This window comes from Aethalodelphis obliquidens, unplaced genomic scaffold, assembly GCF_003676395.1.
Source record: "Aethalodelphis obliquidens isolate GAN/ISIS:26980383/991018 unplaced genomic scaffold, ASM367639v1 scaffold72, whole genome shotgun sequence".
Taxonomy (NCBI): Eukaryota; Metazoa; Chordata; class Mammalia; order Artiodactyla; family Delphinidae; genus Aethalodelphis; species Aethalodelphis obliquidens.
In genome coordinates, this window is record NW_020838016.1 from 4,210,638 (window position 1) to 4,236,618 (window position 25,981).

General features: G+C 34.5%; 1 protein-coding gene across 1 annotated transcript in view; it reads right to left on the reverse strand.

Moving 5' to 3' along the window:
• Window positions 1–25,981, reverse strand: part of STAG1 (STAG1 cohesin complex component) — a 431,541-nt gene that overhangs the window by 230,852 nt on the left and 174,708 nt on the right. The window contains exon 5 of the mRNA XM_027091619.1: window positions 22,171–22,267. Coding sequence (XP_026947420.1) covers window positions 22,171–22,267 — 97 coding nt within the window. The remainder of the gene's footprint in view (window positions 1–22,170; window positions 22,268–25,981) is intronic.

The following is a 25,981-nucleotide window of genomic DNA, read 5'->3' on the forward strand; positions in this document are numbered from 1 at the left end:
TAATGGAGAATGGAATTAAAAACCAAGATTTGGTTCTAGGTGATTCGTTGGTACCGGCTCATTACTAGTGGGATGTCATTTCCCTTAGGCCCTCTTAGCTGAAAGAACATATATACACTTAGCTATATATGAGTTATACTAATGCCTTCAACAGCATTACCAAATGGATTATTCTAGCGTCCTCCCCTTGCTTATCCATAAAATCTCCTCCTCCAACAGTGAAAAATCCGGTTCCCACCATTAACCATCTATTTACTTAATATTCCAACCTGAGTATACATGTATAGTGACCTCAGAATTGGTAACCCATACCCACATGGGAAACAACTTTGCCATTTAGAGTACAGTGCTTACATACGCTTACTTTTTTTTTTTAATTGAAGTATCATTAATTTACAATACTGTGATACTTTCAGGTGTACACTGAAGTGATTTCAGTTATACATATGTATGTATATGTCTATATTCTTTTTTCTCAATTCTTTTCCACTATAGTTTATTGCAAGCCAGTGACTATAGTTCCCTGTGCTATACAGGAAGTCCTTCTTGTTTATCATATACAGTTCCTTTTGTCATTTGTCATGAATCTCCACTCATTTCTTTAGTTACTTAAGACAACACCTTTTCCCCAAACCCCTTCAGTGAGGTTATTTCATGTATTTTTAATACAGTTAGATCCTTCTGTCATAGTCTGCATTCATCCTGGGATGACCTAATAAGTAATTTTTTTTTTAATTTGCAGGCACTGATTTTTATTCTTTGTGCTATAAAGTTCTACGGGTTTTGAAAAATGTATAATATCACGTATCCACCATTACAGTACAATACAGAATAGTTTCATCAACCTAATTCCCCTACTCAACACGCATCCTTCCCCGAAATCCTGGCACTGATCTGTTTACCATCTCCATAGTTTGCCTTTTCCAAAATGTCACATAAACTGGAATTATACAGCATGTAGCCTTTTCAGACTGGCTTCTTTCACTCGGCAATGCCCATTAAGATTTCATTATGTTTCTGCATGGCTTGAGAACTCATTTCCTTCTTATCGTCAAGTACATCAAGTAGTATTCCTTTTACGGATGTACTACAGTTTATCCATTTCATCTACTGAAGGACATCTTCATCGTTTCCAGTCTTTTAGCAATTATAATTACTATAAACACTGACATTAAGGTGTTTGTATGGACATAAGTTTCAAATCAGTTGGGAAAATACCTAAGAGCATGATTGCTGGAAGGCTGTGTTTAGTTTTGTAAGAAAATCTTAGACTGTCTTCCAAAGTGGCTATACCATTTTGTATTCCCACCAATAATGAATTCCTGTTGCTTCACATTCTTGGCAGTATTTGGTTTTATCAGTTTTTTTTGAACTTAGCCTTTCTTGTATAGTGATACTTTAATTTGCACTGCCCTAATGACAACTGATGTTGAGTGTCTTTTCTTATGTTCATTTGCCATCTGCATATTTTCTTTGGTGAGATGTCTGTTCAGATCTTTTACCCACTTTTTTAAAGAACTGTTTATTTTGTTACTGTTGATTTTTTAAGAGGTCTCTGTATATTTTGGATACAAATCATTTATCATATATGTGTTTTGCAAATATTTCCTCCCACTCTGTGACTTGTCTTTTGAGTTTCTTCCCATTATCTTTTGCATCAGAAAAAAATTTTACTTTTAATAAAGTCCAACCTGCCAAATTTTTCTTTCATGGATCATGTTCTTGGTGGTTATATCTAAAAACCTCATCACTAAACCCAAGATCGTGTGGACTTTCTTCTATGTTTTCTTTTAGAAGTTTACAGTTTTATATTTTACAGGATTTATTTTGAGTCACTTTTAGTGTAAAGGACTCTGTGTTTAAGTTCATTTTTTTCCATATAAACATCCAATTGTTCCAGCACCATTTGTTGAAAAGATATTTCTTCATTTAATTGCCTTTGCATCGTTATATATGTTTTAAAGAAATCAGCTGACTATATTTGTGTGATTTCTGTAATATTTTAAAAGAATAATTTCTGGTATACAAATTTGATACCTATCTCCAGGAACCCACTGGAAAAAGAAAGATAAATATATACCAAAATATTTCATTTTCCATTCTCTCCGTATTTTAATAATTTTTATCCTGTGCTCTGGACATCCAACAGTTTCTCATAAACGATAAATCTGTCAGAATTATCTGTGGTTTTCAATGCACTCTACCCAAAATAGTACCTGTATACATCTATATTCAAAAGCTCTTCCAAAAACATGAGTAATAAAAAATTAAGATTTTTCATTAGTCCTTAGAGATTTCAAAGTCCACAAAAGTAGAAATTACTTTACAACAATATAAAAGATAAATATGCAAAATGTGAAATGCAAGTGTTAAAGTATCAAAATTACATGTTACATTTATACACACGCACATACACATATGAACTTATCATTATCCAAAGAAAGAAATCACTTTAAATTGATATATAAAGGTTCTGATTATGTGACACTGTAAACAATATTAATAATATAAATCCTCTTTGTGAAATGCTAACTAAAATATGTAAAACATCTGAAAAGCATCTGAAACCTTATGAAGTTGTACGAAATTACTAGGATAAATAACTAAAAGCAGAAACCTGAAATACAGAAGAAGCACCTTTCTCTGATAACACTGAGCCTACAAAGCACAAACTGGGAATTCTGAGGTGAAGGGTCAGAAGAAACAACTCTTTCATGAAGTGGGGGCTCAAAGAATTTCACCTCTAGATTAAGGTTAAATTAGCAGTAAATCTAACACTCTGGGGAGTACAAAGAAAGATTTTTCTTGTGTTTGTTTGTTTTCTTCATACTAAGTACAAGGAAGTAAATGTACCTGGGAGTTAGTAATCAAAAACTGGTGCTCTCACAAATATCCTGAATTCACATAATCTGAATCAGGAAACTGCAAAGTGTACTTAGTTGCAAATGGTCCTAGACTGGTAGTATTCCTGGGCATCTGTCAAGTAAATGATAAATCCTCACTAGTGGATTGTACCTTTACCCTAGGCCTCAAATAAATTTGAGAGAAAATATGGAGTTTGAAATTAAAAGTAACTAAACATATCAAGAAGAAGAGCAATACACAAAATGAGAAGCAAAAAAACACCACAGAAATAGACTGAAATATTAGAATTAAGACTTAAATATTAGAATTATTGAAAGCAGCTGTTTTGCCCCTTTCCTGTTTAACCATTTCTGCCCCCTCTAACCTTAAAAACCTAATTATAGGAATGAGATCACTAAGCAACTGAAACAAACTCCTGACTTACACTCTCCTGAATGCACGTTATGCCTTTTCTAACCTGTTGATTCTTTTCCTAGATAAAAAGTAGTAAGAATAAAGAATTAAATAGTTAAAGAATGATTAGCTCTCTATCCCAAATAGCCCCCTAAGGAATACTGCAGGCAGATGATGCAGGCAAGATAACATCTGAAGAAAGAGTCAGCCAGCCTGCACTTAATGGTGAATGATACAGAACCCAACCTCCTGCCTCAAAGATTCGCTGAGATTCTTCTGCCTCCATTTATCCCTTTAAAGACTGTCACGGCTGAGCAGAATGTTTGGAGTTGGTCTCTGGAGACGAGTCCACCATCACCTCAGATTGCCAGCTTTTCAGATTAAAGCACCTTTCCTTTCTATTGACACCTGTCTCTCAAATTATTTGCTTATGAGCAGTGAGCAGCCAAACCTGGGTTCAGTAATATTATGAAATACAGATATAAGTTAGAATTATACTTAAATATTGGAATTATCAGATACAAATTATAAAATAAAAAAATTTATTTGTTAAATAAGGAAAATACAAGACTGAATATACATGGAGAACAATTCCATGAACTTCTTTTTCTTTAAAAAGAACAAAGTAGCTATAATTTCTACAAACGGGCAACAGAGTAACTAAAATAGATTGGCAAAGATGAAAAAAGAGTAAACTGAAGTGGAAGATGGGAAAAAATACGCAGAAATCAGCACAGAAATTTTAAAATACAGAAATGTAAATAGAAGACAGTATGCAAAGTTCAAACAGTTACTAGGGAAGAAGTGAAATAAAATGAGAACAAGCAATATTTAAAGAGATAACTGATGAAAATCAGCAAACAAAAGAAACACATTCTATACCTAGAACATAATATAGTTAAAACTGCAGAATACCAAAAACAAAAAGAAATCTTAAACTTTGGGAAAAACAAATATTAAAAAAGAGAAAAATGATTATTCCAAGTTCTCAACAACAATACAATCCAGAAGACAGTGAAAGTCTTCAATGTGCTGAAAGGAAATAATTTTTAATATTAAATTATATACCCATCAAAATGTATTTTAAAAAATTAAGACAACTTAAACACGTATCAGACAAAATTCAACAGAGTCTACAAAATCTCCAACAGAACTTCAAAGGAATTTCTAAATGGTGCCCATCAGGCAGAAGTGATCCCAGATACATATGAAATGAAGAAAAAATTAAAAACATATGAAGTCGCATGAACATGCATAAAGCAAAATAAATAATAATTCTTAAAAAAAAATAATTATAATCGGAAAACTAACATTTAAGTTACAACACAAGAAAGAAAGTAATCCTTTCTTATCAAAGAATTATGATATTCTAGGTGCTTCTACTGTCTGGGAAACGGATAAAGGTGGTAATTACCTTTAGATTTGCATATGTTAAGTATTACTTCTATAATTTTTAGGGTAATCATTTAAGTGAATGTGAAGAACATAAAATTGTCCAATGTAGTAGAGGATAAAAAAGGAATTCTTTTATATCTAAAGACCTAAAGGCAACAAAGAAGAGAAAAATAAAGAAATAAACCAAATATTTAGTGATTATATTAAATGTAAAAAAAGGATTAAGTGATACCGTTAAAAAAAAAAAAAAAAGGGCTTCCCAGGTGGCGCAGTGGTTGAGAGTCTGCCTGCTGATGCAGGGGACGCGGGTTCGTGCCCCGATCCGGGAAGATCCCACATGCCATGGAGTGGCTGGGCCCATGAGCCATGACTGCTGAGCCTGCGCGTCTGGAGCCTGTGCTCCGCAACGGGAGAGGCCCGCATACCGCAAAAAAAACCCCAAAAAAGAACAGTTTTTAGACTGAATAAAAACATACAATTCAGGTTCATGTTGTTTACAAAAGGTATCTAAGAGGTAAAGATACACAGAAATAATGAAATCAGAAAGGCAGAAAAGGTTGGACCAGAAAACCGTAACAGGTAGTGGGCTTCATTAAAATTTAAATAAATACACTTTTAGAAAAAGGCACTGCCAGAGATAAGAACATAAAGTAAATATAAAATATTTGAGTTATAAGAATTATTTCAATATTTGTATGAGCCTAAAAACATAATGAGGATGTGTGAAGGAGAGGATCTGGAGGGGAGAGTGAGGGAGTGGGGAGGCCTTCAAGGACAAATATATAAATCTACAATCATGATGTGGGATTTTATATATATCTCTCTCAGAGATTTCGAGAAAAGCGAACAGTAAGTATAAAATACTTTAACACTATTATTGAACAACCTTAACCTAATGGACACAACTGTACCTAGAAAATACATAATACACATTAATGTCAAGTACACATGGAATATTTGCAAAAACTGACCATAAAACTTTAAAACAACACTACACAAATAAGAAAGGACTGAAATCATACAGAACATTTTCTCTGGTCTCAAGTCAATTAAGCCAAGAAGCAAGCAATAACAAACGTTAACCAGAAGATCTCATGTTTGAAAATTAAGAAATATGCTTTTAAGTAATCTATGAGTCAAAGAAAAAGAAAATTAAAATACATTTGGAATTAAACTAGTGAAAGTAAACATCACAAGAAGATATAAACATTAAAAATATAAGGGAGGGGCTTCCCTGGTGGCGCAGTGGTTGGGAGTCTGCCTGCCAATGCAGGGGACACGGGTTTGAGCCCTGGGCCGGGAGGGTCCCATGTGCTGCGGAGCGGCTAAGCCCGTGAGCCACAACTGCTGAGGCCCGTGAGCCTGGAGCCCGTGCTCCGCGGCGGGAGAGGCAACCGCAGTGAGAGGCCTGTGCACCGCGGCGAGGAGTGGCCTCCGCTCACCGCAACTAGAGAGAGCCCACGGGCAGCAATGAAGACCCAATGCAGCCAAAAATAAATAAATTAAATATATATATATATATAAGGGAATATTACAAACAACTTTATTTAAAAAATTTGAAAATTTAGATGAAATGGGCAATTTTCTAGAAAAATATAACTTGTCAAAATAATAAAACACCTGAAGAGTGCTAAATCAGTTAAAGAAATTGAATCAATAAAGTCTTCCAACAAAAAAATTTCAGGGCCATATAGTTTCAATAGTGAATTCTATCAAATGTCTGTAAACAATTCATTTAGTTTTCCAGAAAACAGAAAAAGAAGATATTCCATATAATTCACTTTGTGTAGTTAGCAAAGCCTTGATAATATAACCTGAAAAGGAATGAATAAAAAGGGAAAATAGCAGGCCAATCTAATTGATGAATACAAATGTAAAAGATTCTGAACAAGATATTAGCAAAGCAAAGCTAGAAATAACTTCAAAAATATAATACACCACGACTGGAGACTAAACAATATGCTACTAAATAACCAAGAGATCACTAAAGAAATCAAAGAGGAAACCAAAATATTACCTGATAACAAATGGCAATGAAAACAGGACCACCCAAAACCTACGGGATGCACAAAAGCAGTTCTAAGAGGGAAGTTTATAGCAATACGATCCTACCTCAAGAAACAAGAAAAATCTCAAATAAACAACCTAACCATACAAATAAAGCAATTAGAAAAAGAGGAACAAAAAACACCAAAAGTTAGCAGAAGTCATAAAGATCAGATCTGAAATAAATGAAAAAGAAACGAGGGAAACAACAGCAAAGATCAATAAAACTAAAAGCTGGTTTTCTGACAAGATAAACAGAATTGATAAACCATTAGCCAGACTCATCAGGAAAAAAAGGAAGACTCAAATCAACATAATTAGAAATGAAACAGGAGAAGTAACAACTGACACCACAGAAATACAAACGATCATGAGAGAATACTACAAGCAACTATATGCCAGTAATATGGGCAACCTGGAAGAAACAGACAAATTCTTAGAAAAGTATAACTTTCGAAGACTGACCCAGGAAGAAATAGAAAATATGAACATACCCATGACAAATAATGAAATTGAAACTGTGATTAAAAATCTTCCAACAAACAAAAGCCCAGGGCCAGAATGACTTCACAGGTGAGTTCTATCAAACGTTTAGAGAAGAATTAACACCCATCCTTCTCAAACTCTTCCAAAATATAGCAGAGGGAGGAACACTCCCAAACTCATTCTACGAGGCCACCATAACCCTGATACCAAAACCAGAAAAAGATCTCACAAAAAAAGAAAATTACAGGTCAATATCACTGATGAACATAGATGTAAAAAACCTCAACAAAATACTAGCAAACAGAATCCAACAACACATTAAAAGGATCATACACCATGATCAAGTGGGGTTTATCTCAGGAATGCAAGGATTCTTCAATAAATGCATATGAATCAATGTGATACACTATAATAGCAAACTGAAGGATAAAAACCATATGATCATCCCAACAGAGGCAGAAAAAGCTTCTAACAAAATTCAACACCCATTTGTGATAAAAACTCTCCAGAAAAGTGGGCACAGAGGAAGTCTACCTAAACATAATAAAAGCCAATATGACAAACGCACAGGCAACATCATTCCCAATGGTGATAAACTGAAAGCATTTCCTCTAAGATCAGGAACAAAACAAGGGTGCCCACTCTCAACCACTATTATTCAACATAGTTCTGGAAGTTTTAGCCACAGCGATCAGGGAAGAAAAGAAATAAAAGGAATATAAATTGGAAAAGAAGAAGTAAAACTGTCACTGATGGCAGATGACACGATACTATACATAGAAAATCCTACCAATGCCACCAGAAAACTACTAGAGCTAATCAATGAATTTGTAAAGTAGCAGGATACAAAATTAATGCACAGATATCTCTTGCATTCCTATACACTAATGATGAAAAATCTGAAAGAGAAATTAAGGAATCACTCCCATTTACCATTGCAACAAAAAGAATAAAATACTTAGGAATAAACCTACTTAAGGAGACAAAAGACCTGTATGTAGAAAACTATAAGACACTGATGAAAGAAATCAAGATGATACAAACAGAAGGAGAGATACACCATGTTCTTGAATTGGAAGAATCAACATTGTGAAAATGACTATACTACCCAAAGCAATCTACTGATTCAATGCAATCCCTATCAAATTGCCAATGGCATTTTTCACAGAACTAGAACAAAAAACTTTACAATTTGTATGGAAACAAAAAAGACCTCGAAGAGCCAAAGCAATCTTGAGAAACAAAAAAGGAGCTGGAGGAATCATGCTCCTTGACTTCAGACTATACTACAAAGCTACAGTAATCAAGACAGCATGGTACTGGCACAAAAACAGAAATACAGCTCAATGGAACAGGATAGAAAGCCCAGAGATAAACCCATGTACCTATGGTCACCTTATCTTTGACTTAGGATGCAAGAATATACAATGGAGAAAAGACAGTCCCTTCAATAAGCAGTGCTGAGAAAACTGGACAGCTACATGTAAAACAATGAAATTAGAACACTACCTAACACCATACACAAAAATAAACTCAAAGTATATTAAAGACTTAAATGTAAGGCCAGACACTATAAAACACTTAGAAGAAAACATAGAACACTCTATGACATAACTCACAGCCAAGATCCTGTTCGCCCCACCTCCTAGAGTAATGGAAATAAAAACAAAAATAAACAAATGGGACCTAATGAAACTTAAAAGCTTTTGCACAGCAAAGGAAACCATTAGCAAGACGAAAAGACAACCCTCAGAATGGGAGAAAAAATTTGCAAACAAAGCAACTGACAAAGGATTAGTCTCCAAAATTTACAAGCAGCTCATGGAACTCAATATAAAAAAAAGCAAACAACCCAATCTAAAAATGGGTGGAAGACCTCAACAGGCATTTTGCCAAAGAAAACATACAGATTGCCAAAAAACACATGAAAAGATGCTCAGCATCACTAATCATTAGAGAAATGCAAATCAAAACCACAATGAGGTATCACCTCATACCTGTCAGAATGGGCATCAACAAAAAATCTACAAACAGTAAATGCTGGAGAGGGTGTGGAGAAAAGGGAACCCTTTTCCACTGTTGGTGGGAATGTAAACTGATACAGCCGCTATGGAGAATAGTATGGAGGTTCCTTAAAAAACTAAAAATAGAACTACAATATGACCCAGGAATCCCACTACTGGGCAGATACCCTGAGAAAACTGTAATTCAAAAAGAGACATGTACCCCAATGTTCACTGCAGCACTATTTACAAGAACCAGGTCATGGAAGCAACCTAAAAGTCCAACGATAGATGAATGGATAAAGAAGATGTGGCACATATATACAATGGAATATTACTCAGCCATAAAAATGAACAAAACTGAGTTATTTTGTAGTGAGGTGGATGGATCTAGAGGCTGTCACACAGAGTGAAGTAAGTCAGAAAGACAAAAACAAATACTATATGCTAACGTATATGTATGGAATCTTAAAAAATAGTACTGATGAACCTAGTGGCAGGGCAGGAATAAAGACAGACATAGAGAATGGACTTGAGGACACGAATGGGGAAGGGGAAGCTGGGATGAAGTGAGAGAGTAGCACTGACATATATACACTACCAAATATAAAACAGATGGCTAGTGGGAAGCTGGTGCATAGCACAGGAAGATCAGTTCGATGCTTTGTGATGACCTAGTGGGGTGGGATACGGAGGGTGGGAGGGAGGCTCCAGAGGGAGGGGATATAGGGATATATGTATACATATAGCTGATTCACTTTGTTGTACAACAGAAACTAACACAACATTGCAAAGCAATTTTACTCCAATAAAGATGTAAAAAAATATATACATAATACACCATGATCAAGTTAAATTCCTTTCAAGTATGCATATTAGATATAACATTAAAAGATCAGGGACTTCACTGGCGCAGTGGCTAAGACTCCATGCTCCCAATGCAGGGGGTCTGGGTTCGATCTCTGGTCAGGGAACTAGATCCCACGTGCATGCCACAACTAAGAGTCCGCATTCAACAACTAAGGAGGCCACGTGCCACAACTAAGGAGCTGGTGAACTGCAACTAAGAAGCCCGTCTGCCGCAACTAAGGATCCCACATGCTGCATCTAAGGAGCCAGTGAGCTGCAACTAAAGGAGCCCTGGAGCTGCAACTAAGGAGCCCATCTGCCACAACTAAGGAGCCCGTGAGTCGCAAATAAGGAGCCCGCCTGCACAACTAAGTTCTGGTGCAAATAAATAAAAAAATAATTTTTTTTTTTTAAAAGGATCAGTGGTAGCCAGGGATGAGGGGTGTAGAGTTGGCAAGGGATAAATAGGAGCATAGGAGGGATTTTTAGGACAGTGAAACTATTAATACCATAGTAGTAGATACCTCATGCATTTGTCCAAACCCACAGAAATTTACAGTGCACCTGCAGACTAAGAAATTCTCCTGTAATATGAGTAAACATAGATGTTATGGCCATCAAGCCACGAGGTGCTGCCATGGCTCCCCACTGTGCACCCTGAGGGGAATCAAGATATACAAAAAACAGGACACTGGCCTAAGACAGTTAAGGTGCATATCAAAGGAATGATTTCAAGGAGCCTAGACTCTTGTATCTTCCCATAGATAAAATGTGCTAAATTCATTAACTTAAGATGTCTAGTTTTTCTTTAACAGTAATATTTTGATGTTCTCACTACTTGGTTTTTGTTGCAAAAACTCCTATATACCCTGGTTCCTCCCTTACCTCTTCGAATCAGTCCCTCAGAGCTGTCTGAGAGGCTATCTCCTGAGCTTAAGTCCTCAGCAAGTCCTCAAAATAAAACATAATTCTCAACTTTTAGGTTGTGCATTTTTTTCAGTCGACAAACCCTAATTTAAACTATGAACTTTAGTTAATAATAATGTATCAATATTGGTTCATCAATTTTAACAAATGTACAAGGTGTTAATAGGGGAAACTGTGGGGAGGAAAGAAGGGTATATGGGAACTTTGTAATTTTCGCTGTATTTTTTATAGGAGTTTGTGGTTTACAAAAAAAATTAAGTCTACTTAAGAAAAAAAAGATACTATTTATAAGGAATTTTTTAAATGCCTAAAGTCCAGAAATAAAAATTTTGGTAACACATATATAACACCTTTTCACTCATACACAAAACTATCCTCTAAAATGTTGAATGAAAATAAAGACCTAAATAAAGGGAGCAATATATACAGTGATCATGAACTGGAAGAGTGGATTTTATAAAGATGTAAATTCATCCCCCACTGATGTACAGCAATGGTTCTCAACTTCTGCCCCGCCCCCACCCAGATATGAACAATGAAGGTTGGGGTGGTTGGACAGTGGCAACAGGTACCTATATCCATTAATAAGTAATTGTGATTATTTAAGAATAGAAATTTTAATTTTTCTTCCAAAATTATGTTTATCATTTTGACTAATAATTCTAAGTTGTTAGGACGTAATTAAATTGTTTGGAATTAACTACTTCGAAAAGAAACTTTTAGGGGCTTTTTTTGGCCTATTGATACCATGAAAAAATTACTGAGACAGTAATCAGCCCATGAGATGCAACATTCAGGAAACTCTTGACGTCACTGTTCCTGAGTGAGATCAATTCTCTAGCAATCCTAACCTCCTAGAAAGCCCTCATGCATTTGGAAATCCACTGTTAGGAACAAGCACTGCAACACAGAACCATTACTTAGTATAACCAACTAAGAAGGTATTTCTAACCCATAATAAGCTTAAGAAACATCCTTAATAACTAAAAAAATCACATTGTCACTGAAAACTATTTATCAATACCTCTGATATATATTTCTTAAACCTGTTATATACTGATGCTAGAATATACCCAAATATGTATGCCTTTACCAGTGGTGTTTTAAACAATAATACTTTGAATATAGAGATAACATATCTTTATTTTGTTATACATAATATCATAAATACTATCATTGTGTTCTTAGTTTCCTCAGAATTTATTTCTATGAAAATTTATGAAGTTACATAGCTTTAAAAATGCATAACTGTAAGTGAACAGTGTTTGAATGAACTTCTCCTTTGTGATCTTTTCCTACTCGACACTGAAAAAACCCTATTATCACACACTGATTTAGTCAGTAGTATATTTTAACTAAGGGTTCCAGAAGTAAAAAGAATTCACTCCAGATGGTTTAAATAAAGAGATTTTAATGAGGAGAACACAGATGTATGAGCAAGGTTAAGGAAACAGCCAGGGCTGCTGATGCAACTTAAAATAGCTAACGCAGGAAACCAATACCATACCCCAGACTCAAGGATCGAGATGAGAAAATAGTAATAAGAGAGCAAAATAGAAGAGGGGCTGCTGAAACTCTACTCACAACATGGTGTTCCAATCTGTCGTGTCATTTGAGGGATGTCCCTTCTAGTCAAAAAGTAGGAAAATAAGTTTTGTAACTTTTTCCTCCCTTACTTGGTTCTCATCTCGCTTTAGCCAAATTTTTTAACATCTTTTTGTTCTTGATTCTTATGTAGTGTTAGAGGAAAATGGGCTGATATGAAAGAACACCAATGTGGATATTGGAAATTACTTTGCAACACAAGGAGTCCTTATAAAATGCAAATCTTATCTCAATAAATAATATAAAGAAATTTCCCCATGTGTCCTTCGCCTTCTGAACTTTCCCTGTAATGTGCCACCATGCAAATGTTTCCAATATTGTTTGAACTGTAGTTTAACCCATCAATCATTTTTATAACTTACAGATTTTGACTTACACTTAATTTTTGTTTTTGTTTTTGTTTTTGTTTTTGTTTTTGTTTTTTTGTGGTACGTGGGCCTCTCACTGTTATGGCCTCTCCCATTGCAGAGCACAGGCTCCGGACGCGCAGGCTCAGCAGCCCAGCCGCTCCACGGCATGTGGGATCTTCCCGGACCGGGGCACGAACCCATGTCCCCTGCATTGGCAGGCGGATTCTCAACCACTGCGCCACCAGGGAAGCCCCTACACTTAATTTTGAGTCACATTTTATTACCACTCCAAGGTAATAAATTTATTCCATGTTTTCTTCTAGTGCTTTTATTATTTCTATCTGGTATTTATTTGTTCTTTCTTAAAAAAAATTTAGTTTGTTTCTGCTATTTATTGTTGTTTTTATATTTAAACTCCTGATGCACTGGGAATTTATCTTGGTGCACATTATCAAGTAAGGTGTAGGTCTGAAATAATTTCAAACATTTTCCACATTTTTATCTTAAAAAGATTTTTTTTAAACATTTAATTTTATTTATTTTTGGCTGTGTTGGGTTTTCATTGCTGTGCACAGGCTTTCTCTAGTTACAGCAAGAGGGGGCTGCTCTTTGTTGTGGAGCACAAGTTCCAGGCACGTGGGCTTGAGTCACTGTGGCATGTGGGCTCAGTAGTTGTGGCTCATGGGCTCTAGAGCGCAGGCTCAGCAGTTGTGGTGCACGGGCTTAGTTGCTCCATGGCATATGGGATCTTCCTGGCCAGGGCTCGAAACCGCGTCCCCCGCACTGGCAGGCAGATTCTTAACCACTGCGCCACAGGGAAGCCCCTTACAAAGAAGATCTTTTACTCTATCTCTTCTAACTGCCTATTCTAATAAAAAACAAACATACTAATTTATCTATAGTATCTCCATCTCAATAACTTACCAAATTACTGTTTTGTGACACTTTTATTAAAGTACAGTAGTTTACAATATTATATTCCTTTCAAGTGTACAACATCATGTTTAATATTTTTATGGATTTTAAGTTATAAAATATTAGCTATACTCCCTGTGCTGTATAATATATTGTTGCATCTTATCTATTTTATACATAGTAGTTTGTGTATCTAACCTTCTACCCCTATTTTGCCCCTCCCCCACCCCTCTTCCAACTAGTAAACGTGAGTTTGTTCTCTATGAGTCAGTTTGTTTTGTTATATTTATTCATTTATTTTTTAGAGTCCATATATCATTGATAACATAGAACAGTTTTCTGTCTCCACCTGAATGATTTCACTAAACAAAATAAATCCAGGTTCCATCCAAGTCCTTGCAAATGGCAAAATTTCATTCCTTTTTATGACTCAGTAATATTGCACTGTGTATATATACCACATCTTCTTTATCCATTCCTCTATTATTGGGCACTTAGGTTGCTTCCATATCTTGGCCATTGTAAATAATGCTGCTGTGAACACTGGGCTACATATATCTTTTCAAAATAGTGTTTTCATTTTCTTTGGACATATACCCAGGAGTAGAATTGCTAAGTCATATGGTAGTTCTATTTTCACTTTTTTGAAGAACCTGCATAGAGTTTTCCACAATGGCTACACCAAAGTACATTCCCATGGATGTGGGTCTTTTTAATGATAGCCATTCTGACAGGTGTTCAGTGATATCTCACTGTGCTTTTGATTGGCATTTCCATGATGATTAGTGATGCTGAGCATCTTTTCATGTGGCAGTTGGCCATCTGTAAGTCTTCTTTGCAAACATGCTTACTCAGTCCTCTGTCCAATTTTAATTGGATTGTTTGTTTCTTCAATGTTGAGTTTTATGAGTTCTTTATGTATTTTGGATATTAACCCCTTGTCAAATATATTGTTTGCAAATATTTCTCCTATTCAGTAGGCATCCTTTTCATTTTGTTGACAGTTTTCTTTGCTGTGCAAAAAGCTTTTAAATTTGATATAGTCCCATTTGTTTATTTTTCCTTTTGTTTCCCTTGCCTGAAGAGAAACATCCAAAAAAATATTACTAAGACTGATGTCAAAGAGAGGACTGTGACTTCTTCCAGAAGTTTTATGGTTTCAGGTCTTAACATTTAAGTGTTTAATCCATTTTGATTTTGTTTCTGTACATTGTGTGAGAAAGCAGTCCAGTTTGATTCTTTTGCATGTATGTGTCCAGTTTTCCCATCACTACTTTTTGAAGAGACTATCTTTTTCCTATTATATACTCTTGCTTCCTTTGCTGTAGATTAATTGACCACATGTGGGTCAGTTTCTTTCTGGTCTCTATTCTGTTCCAGTGATCTATCTGTTTTTGTACCAGTACCATACTGTTTTGATTACCATAGCTTTGTAGCATAGTCTGAAATCAGGGAGCAAGATTCCTCCAGCTTTACTCTTTTTAATCAAGATTGCTTTGGCAGTTAAAGGTCTTCTGTGGTTCCATATACTTTTTAGAATTATTCTTGTTCTGTAAAAATCGTCATGGGTATTTTCATATGGATTCTAGTAAATCTGTAGATAGCTTTGAGTATTACGGACATTTTAACAATATTTATTCTTTCAATCTATGAACATGGGATATCTGGTTTTTTGTATCATCTTTAGTTTCCTTCAACAATGTTTTATGAGTATAGATTTTCCACCTCCTTGGTTAAGTTTATTCCTAGGTATTTTATTCTTTTCAATGAGATTTTAAATGGAATTGTTTTCTTGTCTTCTCTGACAGTTCATTACTAATGTTTCGAAAAGCATCAAATTTCTGTATATTAATCTTGTATCCTGTAATGTTACTAAATTCATTTATTAGTTCTAACAATATTTTGGTGGAGACTTCAGGGTTTTCCATATATAGTATCATATCATCTGCAAATAGTGACAGTTTTATTTCTTCCCTTCAAATCTGGATTCCTTTCTTTCTTTTTCTTCTCTGATTGCTGTGGCTAAGACTTCCAATACTATGTTAAATAGAAGTGGTGAGAGTGGGCATACTTGTCTTATTCCTGATTTTAGAAGAAAAGCTTTCAGGTTTCCACTACTGAGTATGATGTTAGCTGTGAGTTTGTCATAAACAGACTTTATTATGTTGCCATGTTTCCTCTATACCAACTTCAATGAGAGTTTTTATCACGATTGAATGTTGAATTTTGTTAACTGAAATGATTATGTGATTTTTATTCTTTTTGTGAATGTGGCGTATCACACTGATTGCTTTACAAATGTTGAACCATCCTTGTGTCCCTATATTAAACCCAACTTGGTCATGGCGCATGGTTCTTTTTATATATTGCTGAATTTGGTTTACTAATATTTTCTTGAGGTTTTCTGCAGCTATACTCATCAGAGACATTGGTCTGTAATTTTTTTCTTTTTTCTTTTGTAGTCTTTGTCTGGTTTTGGTATCTGTGTGATAGTGGCCTCGTAGAATGAATTTGGGGATGTTCCCTCCTCTTCAATTTTTTGGAAAAGTTTGAGAAGGATAGGTAGTAGCTATTCTTCATATGTTTGGTAGAATTCCCCTGTGAAGCCATCCAGACCTGGACCACACTTGCCCTGTTCAGAAGTAAGGCCAGGTCAGAGCCAGCTCTAGACCAGTATGTGGTTCAAACCTCTCATTCCCCAAGGAGGATCCCCGAGCTTCTGACATCCTCTCCTCACTAGGGTGCAAGTCCAGACCTGATCATTTCTCCTCCCTTCCTATCCAACTCCGTGTGGATCTTTCTTTAGTCTTGGTTATAGAAAAGCCTTTCTCCCAGCCTACACTTTGTTTCAACGACAGTAGGCACACATGTACTGTATTTCTGAGGTGTTCATGGGGGGGGAGGGAGCTCAGCATCCTCATATTCTGCCATTTTGATCTCCCTCTTTCAGAATTATTATATTGCCTTTATTAGTTTTGCAAACTGTTTCTCTTGAAATTTCTAAACTTTCAATATCACTCCCAAATAGTAATCATACTTCATTTTATTATCCAAATGTGTCAGCTTATATTGCCAATATTAAAGAGGAGTTGTGAGAGTGGACATCCCTGCCTTGTTTGACTTCAGTGAAAATGACTCTACTAGTTTCCCTTGAGCATTATGTTGGCTTTGGGGTTAAAAGGCTTTTTTTTCCTTCCATTTTCTACTTTTCACTCTTTACATATCCCTTTATTCATCAATACTCCTCTGTATACTTCCCCCAAAAAACAAAACTCTTACACAACTACAGTACAATGATCAGAACGATGAAATTAACAATTATGTTCTAACCCACAGAACTGATTTCGGATTTCAGTATTTGTCTCAATAATGTTCTTTTTACCAAAAAAAAATCTAAGATCATGCACTGCATTCAGTTCCTTTAGTATCGAATATGGAACAGTTCTCTGAGTCATTTCTTTGTATTTCATGATACTGACACTTCTAAAGAGTACAGTATATTGTGAAAAATATATCTCAATTTGAGCTCGTCCAACGTTTCGTCATGAGTAGGTTTAGACTCTGAACTTTTGGTAAGAATACTACAAAAGTGAGGTTGAGTTCTTCTTCTAGGTGCATAACACAAAGTACATGCTATTAACTGGTTCTATAACTGGCAGTGTTCGCTTTCATCATTTGTTTATGGTAGCGTCTACCAAGTCTGTACAGGTAAAGTATCAATACCATTTTACCCATAATAGATATCTTGTAAGGAGACAATTTGAGGAGGTAAATACTGTGTTCTTCACTTTCCCCCACTAGTTTTACAGTGCGAGCACTGAGTTAAAAATTTACTTTAGTTTATACTTTTTACACTCGTCAGTGTGGTTATGTTATTTATGCTATGGCATGGCATGGTTCATCTGTTCTGACAGCATCCAGTTTTAGGATTTTCCCTCCATCTTTACTGATTTTTTTTTTCTTTCTGAGTATGTGAAACATGAAGATAACTCCACAGTCAAGATTATTCAAAAAGTATATTCCAGTAAGTAACATCCCTTTACCTCAATTCCCTCTAAGCTTTCCACTTCATTTACATACACACACACCCAACGGGTAGCCAATCATTCTATCTTATCTTTTTTTTCTTTTTGGTCAAGTGACCAGATACATGTGTATATTCTATTATTTCCCTTTCTTTCTTCTAAAAAAAACCTCGAATACTTTTAGACACTCTTTTGCACTTTGCACTTAAAAAAATGTATCTTGAAAATCTCCTTGCATTTGTCCACAGAGATCTTCCTCATAATTTTTTGCAATGACAAAAAAATCCATTGTATAAGTTGTACCACAGTTTATTCAACCATTGTCGTATATCTCAGCATTTTGGTTGTTCCCAGTATTTTACAAGTACAAACAATATGGTATTTAGTAACCCTATGAATTTGTTTTCATAAAACTGGAGGTATATCTTCATGGCAAATTCCAGAAACAGGATGGCTAGGTCAAAAGATAAAAACATATGTAATTTTGGTAGATAATGTCAAATTTCTTTCCATGAGAATTGTATCAATTTGATTTCCAACAAACAATGTAATAGTGCCTGTTTCCTCACAGCCTAAAAAACAGAGTGTTGTTATAACTTAATTTTTATCAATCTGATAGGCGAAAATGGTATCTTGGTGTAGCGGTATTTTGTAGTTCTCTTCTTTCATATGTTTTAATATCTGCTTACTACAGTTTCACAGGTACTTGGGCCTATTTTAGATTTTTACTATACTGCACTGATGTGAGAGACAGTAAGTTTTCTCTCTTAAACATATTAAGAAAATATGCATCTATGTCTGTTTTATTAGAATGTTTTAAAATCCATTTTGTCAAATGTTTTTTCAGGAACTATGAAAATAGCTGAAAGGAAGTGGCAAGGGATAAGAACAGAAAATTCAGAAATGGCTCTTAAGCCACACTCGTAAGAGAAATACAAATTAAATCATCCAAATACAAAAATTAACCATGGATCAATGACCTACATATAAGATCTAAAATGATAAAACTATTAGAAGAAAACATAGAGATAAATATTCAGGCTCTTAGAATTTGCAATGGATTCTTAGATTTGACACCACAAGCATGAGTAAAAAAATGAAAAAATAGGTAAGTTGGACTTCATAAAAGTTTAAAACTTTTGTTCATCAAAGAATATCTTTAAGAAAGTGAAGAGACAACCTACAGAGCGGGAAGCCAATAGCTGCAAGTTATTAACAGTTGCATGTTGTATATCTGATAAGGGTTTAATATCCAGAATATATAAAGAACTCTAATAACTCACAATAAAAATAAAATCCATCTAATTTTAAAATAAGCACAGGATCAAATACACATTTGTTCAAGAAAGATATACAAATTGCCAAAAGTACATGAAAAGATGCTCAAGATCACTGGTGATTAAGAAAATGCAAATCAAAACCATAATAAGAAATCACTTCATACCCCCTAGGTCAATAAAATTTAAAAATCAGAAAATAAAAGTGTTTTAGAGGATGTGGAGAAATAAGAATCTTCATACATTTCTGGAATTTAAAATGGTGCCGCTGCTGTGAAAACAGTTTGGCAGTTCCTCAAAAAGTTAAAATAGAATTACCATATGATCCAGCAATTTCACTCCTAGGTATTTACACCGAAGAATTAAAAAATAAGTACTCAAGCAGATATCTGTCCACGAATGTTCACAGCAATATTCACAGCAACCAAAAAGTGAAAACCACCCAATGTCCATTGACAGATGAATGGATAAACAAATTGTAACATATACATAAAATGAAATAAATTATCAGTACATGCTACTACCTGGATAAACCTTGAAGACATTATGCTAAATGAAAGACATCAAAAACAAAAGGTCACATATTGGACAATTCCTTTTATATAAAATGACTAAAACAGGCAAATCCATAGGAGTAGAAAGCAGATCAGTGGTTGCCAAGGGTTGCAGGGAAGAAGGGAATGAGGAATGACTACGTAATGAATATTAGGTATTCTTCTGGGGTGATAAAAAGAAGTTTTGATACTAGAGAGAGGTGGTTGCACAACACTGTTAATGTGCTAAAAACTACTGAACTGCCCACTTTAAAATGGTTGTTAATTGTTTAAGTGAATTTCACCTCAATTTAAAAAAATCATACTGACATATTTTTAAATGATTCCTAAGAGCAACAAAAAAATTTGATAAAAACGCTTTGTTGAAAAGACCAAGAAGAAACAGACATTTTCATATATTAATGATAGGAGTAAAAATGGGTACAATTCCCATATCAGGAAATTTGGCAATATCTAATATAATTACAAATATATTAACCTACAGACATTCTTCCACCAGGAGCAAGTAAGGTACACACAAAACTACTCACTGTAACAGAAAAAGACTACAGATAATGCAATGGTCTGTTAACAGAAGACTAATTAAATAAATTGTTGTACATACACACAAAGAAATGAATGCTACGATGCTGGAAAAGGGAGGGGAGGGGAGGGGAGGGGAGGGGAGAAGGGAGGGAAGGAAGGAAACCAAGAAAGTTCTCTATACACCAGTATCTTTTGGGGGGGGGGGGTGCGGAAAGAGCATATATTTCCTATTTATATAGATAGACGAATATACAACAAAGTAGTTAAGAGCAATTAACTCTGTGGACATAGATAGGAAGGCAAGAAGTGGTAAAGGCTTTTTGCTTTACATATCTCTCTCTCTTTTTTTTTTTTTTTGGTTTTTTGAACCATGGGAATGAATTACAAAAGGAAAAATTTTTAAGACTACCAGTTGTTTTAAAATCAAAACTCAATCTAACAGGACAATTACAGTTTAGACAAGATAACACATGTAAAGCACATCACTCAGTGCTTGCCTTTCCCATTTTAAGACTGTAAAATTAACAAACTCACTTTCCTTCAAATAAACTAATCTCTTGCCAATCCTCACCTGTCTCTATGCTCTAGGATTCAGCCATAAACTCTCTTTATGTCCTACAGTGTGCTGTATTTTCTTGTCTTCCGGAATTTTTACACAGTCTGTTAACTTTGGCCTTTCTCCTCCTCCTTAATTTTCTCTTACTCAACCTCAGTCCCAGGGTAGAGTTTCTTCCTCTGAGATGCATTTTCTTACAAATATCCCCACATTCACACATACACAGAAACACACAGCCTAGGTTGGATCAGAAGCCCCTCCTTGTTATTCCAACACTACCTTCTGGTTAGACATACAGACTTCAGATTGAGACAAGCCTGAATCTAAATCGTGAATTTGGCACTTACAAACTGTATGATGTCCAAAAACGAACCTAAGCCCTGTATTCTCAGTTTCCTGAACTACAGAATAAAAATCACATCTGACTGATAGTAGTGTCAAACCAATATTAAATGAGCTAATGTATGTAAAGCACACAGCTTGGCACATACTAGTCATTAAACTGTAACCAGTTTTATTATTATTACTTTCATGGCACTGAGCACTTTAGTAAACTTTAGTAAACTAGTGGTATATTTCCCTCTTTTTCTTTGCGATAAAGCCTTCTTTAAAAATTAAACTTACTCTTAATACTGGAGCAGAGACTGTCTTGATAATATCTGTATACTTTGGAACAGTGCTTAGTATAACTTAGGTACTCTGTAAATATTTGATAAACTTATGTCAATATGGTGAGCGATAACTTAGAAATAAGAAAACCTTCAAGAAATCAATTTGATCAGTGATCTCAATAAAAGACAACCATTCTTTCTGTATCAGTAAGTAAAGAACGGTGTTTACCAACTGATTTTCCCCATGTACATTTAACCTGTACACATTTAACCTGTTAATATTTATTCTAGAGAAAAAAAGTATCTATCAGTTATCTATTAATATGATAAAAATAAAACTTTACTTTTAACAAATTGTCTATGGATTCCAAATGACTGTAAACTTAAGAAAAACTGATTTTCATACTTATGTTACCTTGAATTATTTAAGCTTCAAGCATTTCATCTATAACATGAGGACTCAATGAATTTTAGCAACTAGCACAGTTTACAATATGGAGCACAGATACAAATAATATCAGTAAATATTAATTATAAAATCTTATGATCTAAAAAGCCAATTCATTAATTTAACATTTCCTTCAAAATATTAAAAAATTCAGAAGTCTGTTGAGTAAAACTGAACCAGAAAAAAAAGAGAAATATACTTAAATAAAAATAATTTTATCAGAAAAAGATGAGCACATAATTCCAGGATCAATTATAAAATGACTAACACAAGGTAAAGTAAAATTGACACTGCTGGACTGACAGTCTTAATGTACATCATTTATTCCAACATTCTGTACCTCGACATCCTGAACACTGGATAAAAAAGTTGATTAAATCCAGAAGTGCGATGTCCCTGTCTTGTTTATATGATTCAATCCAGTCATCAACCACAGACTGTGGGGGGAAAAAAACCATAAAATTAAAAATTAAAAAATTTATATTATAGCAAATAAATTTTCAAAAAATTCCTGTTTTTCCATGTGTATCTATTTAAACAAGCAAACTACTTACCTAAAATTATCTCTCTGTAGCCAAATAAAACTAGAGATTCCCTCATGTTGAAAGGCAATTCAAAGGTAAATTACTAGGTTTCAGAAATTTGTGCAAAATAGAGCACAATATAAGCCTGACTTTACCAGTCACATTAAGTCCAATAATTATTAAACAACTATAGATACTAATATTCAAACCATACTATGAAAATAACTAAAAAAGTAACTTCACTTATACATAGATATAAGCTTTCTGAGTATCAGAAAACCCAGCAGAGAATAAAAAGAATACACACCATATATGATAAAATGCATTTTTTTCCCAGGTATACAAGGATGACTCAATATTAGGAACTCAATTCATCAACAATGTAAAGAAGAAAAATAAATGATTTTAATACTAGATCTCAAAAAGGTATCTGATAAAAATCCTGCAGCCAAGCTTAATAAAAAATGTCTAGAAAAACTAGTGTTATGTGATATGTTGGTAAACAACATAAAGACAAAGACTACAACATATTTGTTGTTGAAATCCTTAACACTTTTCAGCTCTAAAAAAGAATGAGGCAAGGATGCATCCCTAAGCATTCAACACAGATTTTAAAAGTTTTTAGTTTGTGCAAAAATTAGTAAAATATCAGGAAACACAATTCTCCTTTCCTATAGTTGATAAGAAAATTTGAGTCTCTACCAAACTGACTTGAAAGATTAATAAAAAAATTTGACAAGACAACTGACAAAAGATAAATGTACAAAATAAAATTTTAATATTGGCAATATATAAGAAATATAAATAGATTGAGAAGGCTGTTCACAATGAAAATCATCTAAAAACAAACTCAAAGACTGTATAAATTTTAATGATGAAAATTATAAAAAATTTACAGGATATGGAAAATGACCTAAATAAGTTTCATATACTGAATTTTTTAAAAAAGATTTAGTGCTGTATCAATAAAGTCTTTCCAAATTGCTAGATAAATTTAATGTGATTCCACTTAGCATACTACCAGGCAGAATTGTTGAGGGTCTTTCTGGGGGTGGGAGGTGGGAAAGCACAGGAGACCAATAAAAATAATTTTTAAAACAATTTTAAATAAATTTTTAGTTTTGTACTTAGGTATAATTATATACAGTAAATGCGTAAATCTTAAGTTACTCCTTGATGAAAGTTTACATATACATACACCTGTATAACCATAACCAAAATGAAAATATAAAAAAATTTCCAGAACTGAAACAGGCCACCTCATGTTCCATTCCAGGCAGTAACCATCACAAATGTCAATAGTTTAACTATTATTCCTTTACAGTAGATATGTTTTTAAAATTCATATAATACTGTGCTTTGTGTTTGATTTCTTCCAGCCAATGTTTTATCAGTGAGATTCAGTCATGTTATAGTATGTGTTATCAGTAGTTCCGTGTTTGTACTGCTGGATAGTATTTCATTGTATTAATATAGCATATTTTATAACCCATTTTACTACTGATGTACATGAGAGTCATTTCCATTTTAGGGCTATCACAAATAAAATTGTTATGACCATACCTGTACACATTGTTTGACATAAACATTTTTTCTGCAGTATATATACCTAGTAGCAGACTTATTAACAAACAGAATACATATATATTGAGGGCCAGTACACAATGTCATCCAATTTTCCAAAACAGATGTATTAAATTATACATCCTCCAGCAATGTATGACATTAGGTGCTCCACATCCTCACCAATACCAGGTGTTGTCAGCCCTTTTATTTTAACCCATTCTGCTGGAGCATACCCCTTTCCCTTCTTTAATGATCTCTTCTGAGGAGCAATCGTATTTCCTTCTCTAATATGAAAGGGGGACTTTATCATTAACTGCTGATGTATATAACACTGTTTCTCTGTCTCATCACATTAGTGTCTGGAAGATTTTGTTTTAAAAGTACAAAGAAAATACAACGGTCGTAGGAGAGGCTAAAAAGAAAAAGAAAGAACAGCATGGTATCTGTTCAGGGTTCACTTCTGTTGCATAATGTGTTCAGGCCCTCTTGGCTAAAAATGGTGGTGAGGCCTAAGAATGGATAGAGCAGGTTAACAATGACTTTGAGACTCAGGAGCAAAGCAGAAATGCTTTGAAGTATGGCACAGGTAATGAAGTATGGCACAAAGCAGAGAAGGAAGCCATTTCCCCACTTCTATATGGGGCCCAGCATTGTGAACACACTCTGAACATGGTGACCAAATTTTTCTTTAGCTCCCAAAGCACAAATATTAATTTATAATCCCACCAGTTGTATATGAAGAGCACAAAACATTCTGAATAAATAAGGCTAATGAGGAGGGACTTGCATTAGAAATATTAAAATAATACAAAAATACTGAAAACAATATAGATTGAAAGTAATGTAGGCCTAGAAAAGTAATACAAGACAGTAGAGCATAGAAACAGATCCAGGTATATTTAAAACAAGCTATAACAGAGGAGATATTTCAATTTTAGATGGAAAAGGATGGTTTATTTAATAAATAATACTGATATAATTGGTTATTCACCTGGAAGGAAACAAAGTTATACCTTTTAAAAGTTATCAGAGACGTGTAGGGGCAAAGGAATCTAAACAACTAATACAATACCGTAGTGAAGAATTCAATACAGAATGTATTTATTATTTATTTACCCATTCAACCATTCTGTATCTTTTGATTAGAGAACTTAGTGAATTTACATTTAAAGTAACTACTGATAGGTATGTGCTTATTGCCATTTTGTTAATTGTTTTCAAGCTGTTTTTGTAGTTCCTCTCTATTCCTTTCTTCTTCTCTTGCAACAAATGAAAATGGCAATGTAACATACCAAAATTTATGGGATGCAGCAAAAGCAGTTCTAAGAGAGAAGTTCACTGTGATAAATACCTACCTCAAGAAACAAGAAAAATCTCAAATAAACAACCTAATTTTACATCTCAAGGAACTTAAAAAAAAAAGAACAAATGAAGCCCAAAGTTAGTGGCAGGAAGGAAATAATAACGATTAGAGCAGAAATAAATGAAACAGAGACTAAAAAGCCAACAGAAAAGATCAATGAAACTAAAAGCTGGTTCTTTGAAAAAATAAACAAAATTGACAAACCTTTACCTAGACTCATCAAGAAAAAGAGAACTCAAAAAAATAAAATCAGGGCTTCCCTGTTGGCACAGTGGTTAAGAGTCCGCCTGCCGATGCAGGGGACGTGGGTTGGTGCCCCGGTCCGGGATGATCCCACATGCCGCGGAGCCGCTGGGCCTGTGAGCCGTGGCCGCTGAGCCTGCACATCCGGAGCCGGTGCTCCGCAACGGTAGAGAGGCCGCAGCAGTGAGAGGTCCACCGCAAAAAAAATAAATAAATAAATAAATAAAATAAAATAAAATAAAATCAGAAATGAAAGAGAAGTTACAACTGATTCCATAAAAATGCAAAGGGTCATAAGAGACTACTATGAACAATCATATGCCAACAAATTGGACAACCTAGGAAAAAAATGAGTAAATTCCTAGAAACATACAACCTAGTAATACTATATCATGATGAAATAGAAAATCTAAACTGACCCCAATTACTAGCAAAGATTTTGAATCAGTAATTAA